At 39.3% G+C, this 17,973-nt stretch overlaps 1 protein-coding gene across 2 annotated transcripts in view; it reads left to right on the forward strand.

Annotated features, from left to right (window-relative positions):
• SLC16A2 (solute carrier family 16 member 2) overlaps window positions 1-17,973 on the forward strand; it is a 116,488-nt gene that overhangs the window by 87,504 nt on the left and 11,011 nt on the right. For both annotated transcript variants that reach the window (XM_082447410.1, XM_082447411.1), the window contains exon 2: window positions 15,431-15,575. In XM_082447410.1, coding sequence (XP_082303536.1) covers window positions 15,431-15,575 — 145 coding nt within the window. The remainder of the gene's footprint in view (window positions 1-15,430; window positions 15,576-17,973) is intronic.

Consider the following 17,973-nt stretch of genomic DNA (forward strand, 5'->3'; position numbering starts at 1 on the left):
CTTTATTGAGCTATAATTGACATACAATAAAAAAGCTCATATTTAAAATGCACAGTACGAGAAGTTTTGATATATGTATGTATACATCATGAAGCCATTACCATATTCAGGATAACAAGCATATCTATCATCCTCCAAAGTCCTCTTCCTATCCACAGGCAACCATTGCTCTTCTTTCTGTCACTACAGATTAGTTTGTATTTTCTAGACTTTTTATATAAATGGAATAAAAAGTAGGTATTTTAAAAATTTGACTTCTTTTACTTACTACAATTGTTTTGAGATTCATCCAAGTTGTTGCATATATCAAGAGTTCATTCCTTTTTATTGCTGAGTACCATTTCTTGGTATGGATATACCACAATGTGTTTATCCATTTACATATTGATGGACATGGGTTGTTTCTAGTTTTTTACTATTACAAATATAGTTGCTATAAATATTCATGTACAGGTCTTGATGTGGACATATGCTTTCATTTTGGGGGGTTGCTGGGTCATTGTAACTTTATATGTAACCAGTTGAGGAACTTCCAAACTGTTTTCCAAAGTGATTACACCATTTTACAGTCCCAGCAACTATGCAACTGCAACTCAGAGTTTCAGTTGTTCCAAATCCTCACTAACACTTGGTATGGTCAGTTTTAAAAATACTAGATGTTTTAATGGGTGTGTATTGGCATCTCATTAGGTTTTAACTTACATTTCCCTAATGGCTAATGATGTTGAGTATTCTTTCATGTATTTGGTTACCACTCATATATCTTCTTTGGTAAAGTGTCAGTTTAAATCTTTTGCCTGTTTTCAGTTGGATTCTTTATTTTCTTGTTTTTGTAAATAAGAAATTATTCTTAAACACTCTGGATATGAGTCCTCCTTTATCAGATATATAATTGGCAAATACTTTCTCCCAGTCTGTAGCTTGTCTTTTAATTCTCTTAAAAGTATATTTGAAGAATAAATTTTAAAATTTTGATGAAGTTAATTTTATGTATTTTTATACTTTGTGCTCTTTGTGCTCTATTTAAGAAATCTTTGCCTAACCCAAGTTCACTATGATTTTATCCTATGTTTTCTAGAAGTTTTATAGTTTTAGCTCTTACATTTAGGTCTACCATCCATTTTGAGTTAATTTTTGAGTATGGTCTGAGATATTAGTTCAACTTCATTCTTTTCTATGTGGCTATCCAGTTGACCCGGCACCATTTGTTGAAAAATATTATCCTTCCCTATTGAATTTTTTTAACATTTTTTAATTGAAAATCAACTAGCCATATATGTGTGGGCCCATTTCTGGACTATGTTATGTTCCATTGATCTATATGTCTATCTTATGCCAATGCCATAATATCTTCTTTCGTTGTTGTTTATTTTATTTATTTTATTTTTGGCTGCGTCGGGTCTTCATTGCTGAGTGCAGGCTTCCTCTAGTTGTGGCAAGTGGGGGCTACTCTTCATTGTGGTGTGCAGGCTTCTCATTGCGGTGTCTTCTCTTGTTGCTGAGCATGGGCTCTAGGTGCGCGGGCTTCAGTAGTTGTGGCGCGTGGGCTCAGTAGTTGTGGCGCGCAGGCTCAGTAGTTGTGGCACACAGGCTTAGTTGCTCCATGTCATGTGGGATCTTCCCGGACCAGGGATCGAACCTGTGTCCCTTGCATTGGCAGGCGGATTCTTAACCTCTGCACCACCAGGGAAGCCCCAATACCGTAATGTCTTGATTGCTGTAATTTTATAGTAAGTCTTAAAATCAAGTCATTATAAGTCTTCCAACTTTGTTCTTCAATGTAAAAATTATTTTTGCCATTCTATATCCTTTACATTTACACATAAATTTGAGAATCAGTTTGCCAAATTTTATCAAAAAAAAAAACCTTGCTGGGGTTTTGATTGGGATTGCATTGTATGTATAAAACAACTTGGGGGAGAATTGATCTGTTAACAATATTGAGTCTTCTGACCTGTGAACAAGATATATCCTTCATTTATTTAGGTCTTCTTTAATTTATCTCATCAACATTTTGTAATTTTCAATGTAGAGATCTTGTACATATTTTCATCAAATTTATCCATAAGTATTTCAAATTTCAGATGGTATTGTAAATGGTATTTTTATCTCAGTTTTTAATTATTCATTGCTAATATATAGAAATACAATTGGTTTTTGTATGTTGATTTGTACCTTGTGAGCTTATTTAACTCACTTATTCTAGTTGCTTTTTTGTAGTCTTTAATGTTTTCTAGATAGACAATCGTGTTGTCTGTAAACAGAGATAGTTGTAAAACTATAAGTAACTCTTATTTATAATCTGTATGTCTTCTATTTCTTCTTCTTGTCTTATTGCACTGGTGAGAACCTCCAATGCAATATTAAATAGAAATAGCAAGTACAGACATCCTTGCCTTGTTCTTAACCTTAGGATGAAAGATTTTAGTCTTTCATTATTAAGTATGATGTTAGCTATAGGTTTTCACTAGTTGCCCTTTATCAGGTTGAGAAAGTCCCCACCTATTACTGGTTTTCTGAGAGTTTTTATCTTGAATGGATATTGAATTTTGTCAAGTGTTTTTCTGTATCTACTGAGATAATTATATGGGATTTTAAAATTTTGTAGTCGTTAATAATCACATACTGCATTGGTTGATTTTTGGATGTTGAACTAACCTTGTATTTCTGGGATAAATATTACTTGGTCGTGATGTTTTATCCTTTTTACATATTGTTTGATTCAATTTGCTAAAATGTTGTTAAGCGTTTTGCAACTGTGTTTATGAGGGACATTCATTTGTAATTTTCTTTTGTTGTGTTGTCTTTATGGTGGTTATGGTATTAAGGTAACACTGGACTCATAGAATGAGTTGGAAAGTATTGCCTCCTATTTTATTTTTTGCAACAGCTTGTGTAACTTTGTTATTATTTCTTCCTTAAATGTTTGTAATTCACCAGTGAAGCCATCTTGGTTACCCCCTCTATGATTCTTGAGGACCCTTTCATTTTTAACACTTTGCAGTTCTAATAAGATGCTCATCATGAATCTTTCTATTTTAGATATATGCATCTCTCTTTCTGTCTCCTTATTTCTTTTCTGTCTCTGCCTCCTGCCTCTTTTCCATACTCTCTATCAGGTGAATGTCTGACAATCAGAGTCTCTAGGTGCTAGCCAACCCCCTCAGAGAAAACTGAGGAAACTGTTTCAATTCGTAGTTCTTCCAAAGCACTGATGGTTTGGGTTCAAGAACCACCTCTAATATACCTTAGCCATTAGAATAGATAACTGACCATTGTCCTAAACCAGTGGTTGCCAAATCAGTGGCCATAAGACATTAAGTAAAGCCCATCATCCCTGAAGGACTGAGTCAGGAGTTAGAAGGACTGCATTTTCAGACTTGACATGGATACTTCTAAGTGAGTCTCTCTGGGCCTCAGTCTGACTATCTGTAAAATTAGGAACTGGATGTCTAGATCTTCCGACTCCAAAAAATGGAAGTAAATAAACAGTAGCAGCACAGAGAATGAGGTCAAATAAAGTAATAAGGGGGGGGTAATAAGACAACTTACGTTTTCAGTAAGTTCACTTACGTTTTCAGATTATCTGACTTTACAAGTTTTGACACTCAAAAGTAGGTAGCCCATTAAAGTTGGCATGTTTTGAGACAAAGTGTAGAAGGTTAAAAATGGGGTTTGTTTAGATGTTGAATGCTTGGAAAAGAATGTTTTCCAGTATTTCTGTGCCAACCCAGAAAAACACCACCACATTCTAATGAAGAGAAAAAATAAAACACTGCCAGGACAAATATGAAAACACTTTTGGAATTTTAAATTAAAGGCTTGCTACAGATCTGGAGTAGTGTTCTAGACACAGTGGATGGTGAGTAGCTACCAAAGTAAATGGACTTCGATAGGCTGAGAGCTGGAAGAAAGAGCTTCTCAACATAATGTTTATCAAACCATAAAAAAAGTTTTGGAATCAGCTTCCCTGAACAAGATTGTTACATTTATTCACCAGAAAAATAACTACCTAGCACTTAACTCCTAGCACAAGGTTAGAGAAATAGTTAATAAATGAAGCTCAGCTGGAGGTCACTCTCCAATCAGCCACAGAGAGAATGAAAGGCAGGGCTCCTGCCATCTCAGTCCCCAAGGAAGACCAGAGTGTTGCATTTTTCTTCTCTGGAGTGCCCCAGCTGACCCCTGAAGTGCTTTTACTTGCCTCCTTTTAAATGTATTCCACCAATGCTTTCAGTCATCTTACTAATGTGTGCTGATCAACTGGCTAGATGTGCCAGCATACCATCAGCACAGTCCTGAGCTACCTGCCACCAACCCCACATGGTCCCCATGCCCTACCTATGCCATTCTGACCATGCTCACTTATCCCATCTAGGTTTAGTCTCTTTACTGTGTTCTGGGGACTCTGAAGAAGGGTGGAGATGGGGCAGAAACGGGAATATTTCTGGCAACAGGGACTCCAGTTAATAGTGACATTTCCTCCACTTAGCGTTGCATAGCAAGCTTCAGAACATGGCTCCTAATCCTATTTGCTAGTCTTTCATCATACTGTTCACCTTGTCATGAAGCAGGGGCTCCTGAATAGAGACATCTCTGCCCTCATATCACCCCCTTTCACCTCTCTCTCTCCTTTACCCTTCCCCAGCTTTGCCCTTTCTTTGGCTTTGCTCCATCGTTCCCTCATTTGAGCTTTTGTTAGTTCCCCACAACAACAGGAATTTGTGAAAGCCTATAATTTTATTTAGAGAGTTTGGCTCTTAGAGTACTCTCTCCCCGCTTTCCAACTCAGAGGGAGAGCTCAGAGAAGTTGGCTTTTGGAAACCAAGGAATGGGGAATCTGGTCTCTCATTTGAGTTCTTTTCTGAGCAGACTCCCTGTACTTCAAAGACATTAGACTGTGAGCCTGGGTAAGGAGCCAGGGCACTAATTGGGCACTTGAGTGAAAAGACTTTGAATATAAGGAAATTTGAGGGCCAATAGGTCCAGAATGGAGCTGGAAAGGCTGGGGTTCTGCTTTCACACTGCTCAGGCTCAACAGAAGCCCAGCTGGCTATGGGTGCTTAGAGGAGGAAAGGAGGTGGTGTCCAGTGAATATAGACATTGTGTTCACTTCAGGCACAGGTCTTTGGGGGCCAACTCTTTGGGAGTACTTAACTCACCTGAGGGTAGTGGTTGAAGCTAAAGAGAATTCTGGGAATCATTGGGTGAAAGTTGTGGATGGTGGGTTTATACATAGTTAATCCTTAAAGTCCTAGGGCTCTGCTGGACAGAAAGTTTATTAGTCAGAAATTAGACACTTGCTTGGCACTTAGCACAGTTGTGCATTGAAAATAATGCTCTCTGCATGATGGAAAGTTGTGGGGTGCCATCTCTGATTTTGCCAAGTCTGTTTATAAAGATGGCCCTCTATACCTCCTGTTAAAGTCTACTTTTCACCCTTTGAACTCTCCCACATTCAGCTGTTTCATCAAAATCACTTTGTCATCAGCAGTAGGGAATTAAAAAAATCACTTTGTCTTCCTCATATGAGAACAAGGGTAATATGGGGAACAACAAAAACTCCCCAGCTTTGAGTCCAAGGACTGTCAAGAGTTCTAGAAAACCTCTACCCATGCCTTGTATTTTCCAAAAAAGGAAATTGAGTGCAAGAAAGATAAAGGATAACCAACAACACTCATTTTACCATCAACATGGTTATAATTATCATTATTATTATTATTATCACTATTGGTTCTTTTTTTAAAATATAGTTATAGCTGATTATTTTTCTCTTACAAAATTTCCTCTGATAACCTTTCCTGCTAACAATCGTTCTATTCTTCTTCAGTCATTGATCTAGCTATTAAATTACCTTTCTTTTCCTTAACGTAGCAAATTTTCATTCCCTTGGAATGTCTGACCTCTCTGAAAATCTCTAAATAGAAAATTTTACTGTGGTCTTGAACCATGGGATTTATACATTTTACTGCCCTGTTTAAAAAAGTGTTCCTTATTCTACTGTGAGATCCTTGAAGGCAAAGACCATATGTCACTCATTTAGCATCCTCAGTACCTGTGGGATAGCTGTGTATTTGGGCCAGAAAGGATGTTAAATAACTGTTAAATAAATGACTATCATATATGGATGGCTTCATTTTTTAAAAATGTACATTTAGTGTCAAAAACTATATCAAGGTACTTTTCCCTATTCCTCCCATGAAGTATGGCTAGAAACACTGGCCATTATATAAAGCAAATATAAGAAGACTAAAAGGTAGAGAGAAGAAAGTTGATGGACTAGGTATCTCAGGACTCAAGGAACAACACAGTGGTAAATTACCTGGGTTTTCTTTTTGCCTCATATATCTTACACCTGGAGCTGAAGAAGCTTGCAACCCAGAAATGCCAACAGAAACAAATAAAATGAGCATTGAGAAAAGCCTGATTTCTCTAACCAAAAGACCAAGAAAGGAGGAGCCTAGCAAGACAGAAAACTTTTAGACAATAACCACTCTACTCCAGCCAAACACCATGGGGAAAAATGCATACCTTCTGACCTTTACCAACAAAGGCCTAATAAGGAACCTTGACTTATATACTCACCCAGTTATAACAAGGTGCCCCAATCTGTCCACCTACCATTCCAAGGTAGCATTAGAGAAAACTGAGTAGGGAGCCAGGAATGTCATCCTCTCAGTTGTAACAAGGCCTATTCTTCGTCCGTTGTTTCAGTGGAGACCATGCAGGGAACCTGGATGCTCACGCTTGCCAGTCTGTAACTTCCGGCTGTCCTCCCATTCCTGAAGAGGTGCCAAGGTGGTGTCAGTGAAGGCCAAGTAGGAAGCTAGGACTTTTAGCAGCATTCAGTACAGTATCAGTTGAAGCAACGTGGAGAATAGTAACGAGAGACTCTTACCTCTCCCAACCAGTTAATTATCAGAGGAAGACCAGTGGGGATCTTGAACACCAACCCCTGCTCAGCAAAACAAGGCACCCATCCTCCCCAGGGTGTCCATGGAGGCTAAGCAGGGAACCTGGACTTCCATCCCCATCTCTTCCACCCCATCTAGAAAAAAATGTGGTGGTACCTTGCTGGCACAGTGTCATAGTAGGCCTACTAAAACACAAGATTTTAATAAGATACAGAGTCTCATAACATAATATCCAAAATGTCCCAGGTAAAATAGAAAAACCACTTGTCACACCAAAGACTAGGAAAATCTCAACTTCAACGAGAAAAGACTACGTGTTGTTTTCAATGAGAAAACACCAAGATGACACAGATATTGAAATTATTTGACAAGGATTTTAAAGCAGCCACTATAAAAACGCTTCAATGAGCAATTACAATCATACTTGAGACAAATGAAAAAATAGAGTCTCAGCAAATAAATAGAAAATACAAAGAAGAAACAATGGAAATTTTAGAACTAAAAAATACAACAACTGAAATAATAATAATTTTAAAAACCTCACTGGATGCGTTCCATTAAATAATGGAGAGGGCAGAGGAAAGAAGTAGTAAGCTTGAAGACAGAACAATAGAAATTATACAATCTGAACAACAGGGGGAAAATAAATTTTTAAAAAATGAACAGAGCCTCAGAGAACTGTGGTGCTATAACAAAAGATGTAATATTCCTGTCATCAGAGGAGTCCTGAATGGAGAAGAGAAAGAAGGTGGGGCTGAAAAATTACTCAGAGAAATAACGGTTGAAAAATTCCCAAATTTGGCAAAAGAAAAATCTACAGTATTAAGAAGCTGAGTGAACCCCAAAGAGGGTGAACTCAAAGAAATTTATGCCAAAACACATCACAAACTTCTGAAATATAAACACACACACACACACACACACACACACACACACATCTTGAAAAAATTGAGAGAGAAATGACGCCTTAATTAAGGGGAAAAACATTCAAATGATAGTGGATTTCTCATCAAAAACCACAGAGGGTAGAAGGAAGAAGTGGCAAAACATTCTTCAAGTGCTGAAAGAATAAACTGTCAATCCAGAATTGCATATCCGGTGAAACTATCCTTCAGGAATGAAGGGGGAAATCAAGGCATTTTCAAATGAAGGAAAAATAGGAGAATTTGTCACCAGCAGACCTACCCTAAAAGAAAGGCCAAAGGAATTCTCTAAACAAAAAGGAAACAATAGAAGAAGGAATATTGGATCATCAAGAAGGAAGAACAATGAAAAGAGTAAAATTATGGGTAAATACAATAGAGTTTCCTTCTCCTCTTGGATTTTCTAAATTATGTTTAACAGTTGAAGCAAAAATTATAATGATTCCTGATGTGGTTTCAATGTATATAGAGGAAATATTTAAGAAAATTATATTATAAATGGAGGATAGTGAAAGGACATGAGGGAGTTTAGGTTTTTACACTCCACTCAAACTAGTGAAATGTCAACATCAGTAAACTATGATGTAATAGCTAGAGCAACCACTAAAAAAGGTATACAAAGGGATACACTCAAAGCGCTATAAATAAATCAAAGTGGAATTCTAAAAATTGTTAAGGGAGCCTACAGGCAAGCAGAGAAAAAGAAAGTAGAGGAAGGAAAAACAGAGGGAACAAACAGGAAACAAAAATAAAATGACCCTAACATGTCAATGATTACTTCCTTGCAAATGATCTAAATACATCAATTAAAAGACAGAGATTGGCAGGGAAAAAAAAATACCCCAACTATAAGCTGTCTACAAGAAACTTACTTCAAATATATATCTCCAGGGAATTATGCTGGGTGAGAAAAAGCCAATTTCAAAAAGTCATGCACTATACGACTCAATTTCTATAACTTTCTTAAAATAATATTATAGAGATGGAAAACAAATTAGTGGTTGCCAAGAGTTAGGGATGGTGGGGGAGTGGACTGGGTGTGACTATGAAAGAGTAGCACAAAGGAGATCTTTATGGTGATGGAATAGTCCTGTATCTTGATTGCAGTGGTGGTTACACAAATCTACACATGTGATAAAATGATATAGAACTATACACACATATTGTACCAACATCAATTTCCTGGTTTTGATATTATAGTATAGTTATATATGATGTAACCATTGGGGGAAACTGGGTGGAGTGTTCGTGGGATTTCTCTGGATTATCTTGACTATTTCCTGTGAATCTATAATTGTTTCAAAAGTTGAAAAAAACTCAGATTAATTTTTTAAAATCTATATTTTAAAAACTACTGATAATATCATACTAAATGGTGAGAAAATTGCAGCTTTCCCACTAAGATCAGGTTCAAGACAAGGCTGTCCCTTCTCACCACTCTTTTTCAACATTGTAGTGGAAGTTCTAGCTAATATAATAATACAAGAAAAAGAAATAACAAGTATACAGGCTGGAAAGGAAGACATAAAACTGTCTTTGTTCACAGATGACATGATCATCTATGTAGACAATCTGAAAAAAATGACAAAAAACTCTGGAACTTAAAAGCAATTACAGCAAAGTTTCAGGATACAAGGTTAATATACAAAAGTGAATCGCTTTCCTATAAACCAGCAATGAACAAGAGGAATTTGAAATTTTAAAAATGAATGCCATTTACATTAGCACCCCCAAAAATGAAATACTTATGTATAAACCTAACAAAATATGTACAAATTTATATGAGGAAAACTACAAAATTTTGATGAACTAAAATTCAAAGAACTAAATAAATGGAGATATTCTATGTTCATGCACAGGAAGACTCAATATTGTCAGGATGTCAGTTCTTCCCAACTTGATGTATAGATTCAATGCAATCCCAATCAAAATCTCAGCAATTTATTTTGTGGATATCGATAAACTGATTCTAAAGTTTACATGGAGAAGCAAAAGACCCCAAATAGCCAACACAGTATTGGAAGAGATGAACAAAGTTGGAGAACTGTCACTACTTGACCTCAAGACTTACTATGAAGCTACAGTATTCAAGACAGTGTGGTATTGGTGAAAGAATAGACAAATAGATCAATGGAACAGAATAGAAAGCCCAGAAATAGATCCACATAAATATAGCCAACTGATCTTTGACAAGAAGCAAAGACCATACAATGGAGCAAAGATAATCTTTTCAACAAATGGTGCTGGAACAACTGGACATCCACACGCAAAAAAATGAATCTAGACACAGACCTTACATCCTTATAAAAATTAACTCAGAATGGATCACAGACCTAAATATAAAACACAAAACTTTAAAACTCCTAGAAAATAACTTAGGAAAACTTGAGTATGATTATGACTTTTTAGATACAAGACCAAAGTCACGATCCAAGAAAGAAATAATTGATAAGTTGGATTTCATTAAAATTAAAAACTTCTGCTCTGCAGAAGACAATATCAAGAGAATGAGAAGATAAGCCACAGACTGGGAGAAAATATTCACAAAAGACATATCTGATAAAGGACTGTTATCCAAAATGTACAAAGAATTCCTTAAACTCAACAATGAGAAAATGAACAACCCAGTTGAAAAATGGGCCAAAGACCTTAACAGACACCTCATCAAAGAAAATATATAGATGACAAATAAGCATATGGAAAGATACACAACACCATATGCCATCAGGGAAATACAAATGAAAACAACAGTGAGATATCACTACATACTTATTAGAGTGACCAAAATCTGGAACACCGACACCACCAAATGCTGACAAGGACGTAGAGCAACAAGAACTCTCACTCATTACTGTTGGGAATGCAAAATGGTACAGCCACTTTGGAAGAAAGTTTGGCAATTTCTTACAAAACTAAACGTACAATTTAGCAATCATGCTCCTTAGTGTTTAACCAAATGAATCAAGAACTTACGTCCACACAAAAGTTTGCACACAGATATTTATAGCAGCTTTATTCATAATTACCAAAATGTGGAAGCAAACAAGATGTCCTTCAGTAGGTGAGTTAGTAAATAAACTGTGGTACATCCAGACAATGGAATATTATTCAGTGCTGAAAAAAAGAGCTTTCAAGTCATGAAAATACATGGGGGAAGCTTAAATGCATATTACTAAGCGAAAGAAGCCAATCTGAAAAGACTACATACTGTATGATTCCAACTATATAACATTGTGGAAAAGGCAAAACTAGGGAGACAGTAAAAAGATCAGTGGTTGCCAGAGGTTGGGAGGGGAGGAGGAATGAATAGGTGGAGCATGGTATTTTTAAGGCAGTGAAAATATTCTGTATGATACCATAATGATGAATACATGTCATTAACATAAAAAGCTATATCCAATATAATTTAAATTTTCTTTGACTGTGCAAAAGATACTTTCAAGCCCAATCATCAGCTTTCATTGTATTTTAGAAATTCAGAAGGACCAAATAATGGTGAGTTGTAGTTGATAAAATGACAGTAAGATAATTTACTGAATTTAAGTATTTTTTCATTTTTGATAATACGCTTGAACTAATTTTTTTGAAAATCCAGCCAGAATAAAAATACATACATCATAAATGAGATTTCCCACTGGCACTTCCTGCTTCCCTGCCCCCTCTTCTTTTTTTTATAACAGATTTATTGAGGTATAATTTACATATGGTAATATTCACCCTTTTTATATGCTCAGTTCTATGAATTTTGACAAAAGAATATCACCACTTACAGTCAAAATATATAACATTTCATTACTCCGAAAAGTTCCCTCATGCTCATCTACAATGAGTCATTTCCCCTCACCCTTCCTCCTGGCATGCACTGATCTGTTTGACCCCACAGTTTTGCCTTTTCAGAATTACATATAAATGGAATCATTTGTGTCTGGCTTCTTTTCACTTAGCACAATGCCTTTGAGAATTGTCCAAGTTGTTGCCTGTATCAATAGTTCATTCCTATTTATTGCAGAGTTGTATCCCATTGTCTTAATGTATATCCACGTATTTATCCATTCACTAGCTGAAGTACAATTTGAGTTATTGCCACGTTTTGGCAGTTATGAAAAATCTGCAAAAACATCTAGGTACAGGTTTTTGTATGAATATAATTTTTCATTTATCTTGGGTAAATACCCAGGAGAATGATTTTAGGGTCATATGGTAATTGTATGTTTAACTTTTTTTTAAATTTATTTTTGGCTGCATTGGGTCTTAGTTGTGGCATGTGGGATCTTCGTTGAGGCAGGCGGGCTCTTCATTGTGGCGTGCGGGTTTCTCTCTAGTTGTGGCGTGCAGGTTTTCTCTTCTCTAGTTGTGGCACACAGGCTCCAGGGTGCATGGGCTCTGTAGTTGTGGCACACGGGTTCCAGAGTATGTGGGCTCTGTAGTTTGTGGCACCCGGGCTCTAGTTGAGGTGTGTGAGCTCAGTAGTTGTGGCATGCAGGCTTAGTTGCTCCTCGGCATGTGGGATCTTAGTGCCCTAACCAGGGATAGAACCTGCGTCTCCTGCATTGTGAGGTGAATTCTTTACCACTGGAGCACCAGGGAAGTCCCCGTGTATGTTTAACTTTTAAGAAGCTGCCAAACTGTTTTCCAAAGCAGGTATATCATTTTGCATTCCCATCAACAGTGTATGAGATTTCCAGTTCCTCTATATCCTCACCAGTACTAGGTATTGTCATTTAAAAAAAAAAAAACCTTTTTAGTGGTTGTATAGGGGTATCTCGTTGTGGTTTTAATAAGGATTTCTTGAATGATTAATGATATTGAGCATCTTTTCATGTGCTGAATTGCCATTCACGTCCTGTGTTTGTGTGTAAAATGTCTGTTCAAATCTTTTGCCCGTATTTTACATTGGACTGTTTGCTGTCTTATTGAGTTGTGAGAGTCAACTCACACTTGTACTCTGGATACCAGTCTTTTATCAATGTGTGTATTGTAAATACTTTTCCCAATCTGTGGTTTGCCCTTTCATTTTCATAACAGTATTTTTCAAAGAACAGAAGTTTTACACTTTGATGAAGTCTAATGTATCAATTTTTTAATGGATCACACTTTTGGTAATTATCTATGAAATCTTTGCCTAACTAAAGGTCAAAAAGATTTTCTCCTATACTTTCTTCTAGAAGTTTTAAGTTTTACATTTGAGTCTATGATCCATTTGTATTAATTTTTATGTACGGTGTGACTATTGGTATTTATAAAGCTCTCATACATATGATCACATCTGATAATCTTTAGGTTAAAAAAAAACTTTGGGGAAGGCACATGGAGAATTTTAATCCCCATTTTACAGATGAGAAGTCGGAGGATTAGAGAAGTGCTGTGTGATTTGCTCAAGGCCCCATAGCTGATAAGAGATGAAATTGAAAGGTATAAGGTAAAATTGTGATGAGAGTTCAGGTCTCCTGTGGTCTCAGGCCAGTACTGTTGGAGCCAGCCAGCTAAGACTCAAGATGGCACCCACAGCAAAGCAAAGATTGCCAGTGGAGATCTGAGCAACCTATTAGGCACTGAGGAAAGAGACTCAGACAGTGGACTAGTCTAACCTCAGACTGCACTCCTCTGGCCCATTTGGGGCTCCACAATTGAAGAGAGCCAGAAGCTGTCCTGGCATCCTGTTCAGGTGACACTCAATGAATACTTTCTGATGATGATGATGAAGACTAGGAACGTGTTAAGAGGGGAGCTCTCAAAGTAATACAGATTTAGAAATTAAAGCTAAGAAGAAATATTAATGAAACTAAGAATTGTTTAGCCTAGAAAACAGAGGCCCACGATGAAACTTGATACAGCCTTCAAACAAAAAAATCTTGGGCTTTCTTTCCGAGGACTGAGCAAGGGGATATGGGCTGGAAGAATCCAAGTAAAAGGGCAAATTTCTTCCTCCCTGTTGAGGATTGTTACAGACACTTAAGAGCCTTTATAAACAGAATAAACTCTTCTTATTTGAGTTTGGAGTCAGGGATTTGCCAAACATGGGCTCTTATGAAGGATTTCAGCATGAGAGTTACATGACCCTCTTGCATAGTGTCCTTATAAATCTTTGGGTGTCTCCTGAACCTGCCCTGTGTTCCTGTACAATTCCAGGAGCCCTTTGTCTGTGGTCTTCCCTACTCATTAGTCTTAGCACCTTCACAGGACTGTTCCAATGACCAAGAGAAGTCTTACCTAAGCTCCTGAAGGCTTAATTAATTCTCATGTTCCTTGGCACTAAAGCCAAGTAGCCCAATGCCTAAGGCTATAAATCTGGCTTAGCATCCCTGGAAGGAAGCTTGAATTGTTGGCTAGTCCAAATCTGACCACAGTGCTTGAATCCCCTGTTTTATATCTACCTCTGCTTGCACACCTCCAATGATGGGAAGCTTCATTCATCCCAGTAAGAGATATAATACAATGAAAGTTGGACTAGAAATAAGGGGAGTTAGGGTTGAGTCCCAGCTCTGCCACTTAACTTGCTGTGTGATCTTTGGCAAGTCCCTTCACATTTCTGGACCTGTTTCTTTATCAGTAAAACGGTTGTAGAGGAATCTCTTTGTTTTAGTTTGTGTTTGTTTAACTGCTATAACAAATAGCCCTAGAAAATTCACTAGCTTAAAGGACAAGACGTTTCTTTACTTCTTATGTAACATTCAGGGCAGGGGTTCCAGACTGGAGAGAGAGGGGGAACTTCACTCCATTCAGAGACCCAGACAGAACTGATGGCAGTTCTGCCAGTCTTAATACATGGCTTCCAGGGCTTCCCTGGTGGCGCAGTGGTTGAGAGTCTGCCTGCCAATGCAGGGGACACGGGTTCGAGCCCTGGTCTGGGAAGATCCCACATGCCGCGGAGCAACTAGGCCCGTGAGCCACAACTACTGGGCCTGCGCGTCTGGAGCCTGTGCTCCGCAACAAAACAGGCCGCGATAATGAGAGGCCCGCGCACCGCGATGAAGAGTGGCCCCCACTTGCAGCAACTAGAGAAAGCCCTCGCACAGAAACGAAGACCCAACACAGCCATAAATAAATAAATAAATAAATAATAAACCCAAAGTTTAAGAAAAAAAACAACAACAACAGAATGATTCGTAATTAAAAAAAAAAAAATACATGGCTTCCAAGGTCACTCTGCCGTTATAGCTCCCAAGTAAGCAGAAACATCATGGTAGTCTTTTTATGGTCCAGGTCTGGAAGTGGTATTTGTCTTTTTTACCCACATGCTATTGGTCAGAATTTAGTCACATGGTCAAGCCAAACAGCTGAACAGGCTAAGAAATGTAGTGTAGCTGTGTGGTAGCTAGCTAGAAGTCTCTATCACAGACTTGATCTCTAAAGGCTCCCTGCCCCAGCTTTGAAGTTCTGGGTATGCTTATGAACTAGACTCCTGGTTCTCACATTGCTTTGTTACAGGCACTTTGAAAATTGCCTAACCTCACTGGCCATCAGGGACTAGCAAGCTGGCAGTGCAGACCAAGGCAATGCCCCCAGTGAAAGGCCAGAGAAGATCTGAGATACCAGCCGCACCACCAGGTAACACATTAAACTAAGGTGTCTTTGTGCTTCTTTTCTCTGCAGCATGGGTAGGAGCCCTCTCAATGGGCATGATCTTCTTCTGTTCTCCCATTGTGAGTATATTCACTGATCGATTGGGCTGCCGAATCACAGCAACTGCAGGTGCTGCCGTCGCTTTCATTGGCCTCCATACCAGCTCCTTCACCAGGTAAGGCTAGGAGTTGCTGACCATTTGCCCAAGGCTGAGGGTTGGCTTCTTTCTGGGCCTCAACTAGACACTCTTCTCATTGCAGAATCCCCTGTGGCCCTTTCCATGTAGGGTCCTCAAGACCCTGTTCCCAGGAACTATTGTCCAATGGGACTCATCTTGGTAGGGTCCCCAGGACACATTGGTAGGGAATATACCCAAAGAGGACCCAAGAGTTCCAAAGTGGTGGGAGGAGCCTGAGCTTGGGCATTCATACTGCTGGGCCCAAGTCAAGTTTTGGCCACTGAATGGCAATGGAACAATTCATGAGTACCATTCCCCTCTTTGAGCCTCAATTTTTATACTGTAACATGAGGAGATTAGATCAGGTCTTTTCAGGTGTCTTCCAGCTCTGCCATTCTATTTCCCTTCAATATGCCACACATCTCATGACCTCAACTGCCCTCCTGGAAATGAACTTCTGGAGTAAGCCCATGTGAACACCTACCATTACAGGATTCCTAAGGTAATCTTATGCTGAAAAAGAGGTCAGCTGAGCCCAAGGCTGTTTAGCATTTCTGGTCCTTTTCCATTTCTGGATAGCAATGTATGGATGATTTGGAACAGATAAAGATTAATGTCTTGGGTGTGAGAAGGGTTGTTTAGCAGCCTCCCTCACTGAGATACAGACCCAGCACCCAGCTACCCAACTAGGCCTAAGCTAGGTAAACTCAAACTCTGGTCCCATAGGTCCCACTGGCAGAAACTGGTAGTGTCGGTCAAGGAGCAGGCTACAAGTTCATTTTCTGCTTTCTTTCTGCCAGCTCTCCAGAAGCATGTCTGTAGGGGAGGAGAGAAGTAAAAACCCTCCACCACAGCCTGAGGAATATGGGATTCCTAAAGAACTCCAATGACTTTCTGCCAAAGACACTTTGGGAGTTATGGTACCTCCTACTTCCAATCTGCCTGGGCTGGTGTAGGAGAATGCCAGCCTGGAGACATGGCTAGCTTATCAGAGACTTGCTTTCTGAGCTTGGCTCCCCAGAGAAGGACCGTGGTTATGCTCTCCAGGCCTAAGGTTCCACTCACAGCAGAGAATGATAATTGTGTTCTGCTACAACTGGGCCTTGTGAGGTTGAGCCAGCTTTCTTTATGACTTGAGCATTTCCGGCTGCCCAGCCCACCCTCCAGCAGAGCTTGGATCTGGCCTGCAATGGTTTCTTGGCTTGGTCCCATCCAACTGGGACAGAGGCAGGGAAAACCATATCCTGTCTGTAATCTGCTCAGTCCTCCCAGGGCAGCAGCTCCAAACCCTTTCAGGACCCCTCTGGTGGTCGGCCTCATTTGCCCTCAGCAAGCTCGTGTCTGGCTCCTTGTGGGAAGGAGCTAGGCCTCATAAGCAGCTCCAGTCTCAGAGCTACACAGCAGAGGCCTGTTTTTTAAGGCCAAGCAGAGCAGAGTGTAAACAAATTAGCAACATACGGATCCCATTTTCCTTCCAGTCCACATGAGCTCAGTTACAGGAGGGGAAGGAGCTCAGATGTGCTTTCTCCTGGCATTCTTCTTTAGGCACATTGGAGTAGGCGTTCTGTTCTCCAGCCCCTAAGCTCCTCCCCCACCCCCTTTGCCCTTTCTGTAAGAACATCTTCAAAGCCAAGAAACTTTCTGGATGGCTTCATATCCAGTGGAAAAATGGTTCTGCTTGTGGCTAGAACTCCAAGTCATCTTTCCTGTTGCTTGAATCAGGGCTCTGAGATCCTTTGGATGGTGTGAGGTGGGGCAAAGTTCAGGCAGGGGTGGGGAGGCCTTGGCAAGCCTGCTCAGGGGCCTCCTGCCTTTGGGCCCAGCTAGAAATAGATCCACCACACAGCTCCCTGAACTGAATCCCATGCTTTGCTCCCACTGGCCCCCTCCCTGAGGGTCTCCCTCAGACCTTCATAACTCCTCTCCCTTAGACAAGGCCCCCAGCCCAGATCAATCCCAAATGGTACTTAGACTCTAACAGGAGGAAGCCCCAAGGAATCTGACAGAAGAGGAGCAGTTGGCTTAGCTATGTGTTCTAAGTAGAGGCAAGCCTTTGAAACCAAAGCCCTTGCTCATATCCAATGAATGCAAGCAGATAGAAAGAAATGATGATGATAGCTGTCTTGGAATCATGAGTACTAGCACCACTTCATCTCTGCAGCATAGGTCCAGTCCTTTAGTATGAGGACTGGATCTATCTATGGAGAGGAACTGCCCAACCGTGGAAAGTATTAGGTTATTACGTGGTCAGATAAGAAATATTGCAAAATATGTGGAGGCATCAAAAAGAAAACAAAGTTTTTCACTAGTTTGTACCAGTATCATCTGAGGGCAAATGGCCAGCCAAGCTGACCTTCCCATGGCCTTTTCCCTTCTGATACTTTTCCTTCTGTTA

The sequence above is a fragment of the Balaenoptera physalus genome (assembly GCF_965194825.1).
Source record: "Balaenoptera physalus genome assembly, chromosome: X".
NCBI lineage: Eukaryota > Metazoa > Chordata > Mammalia > Artiodactyla > Balaenopteridae > Balaenoptera > Balaenoptera physalus.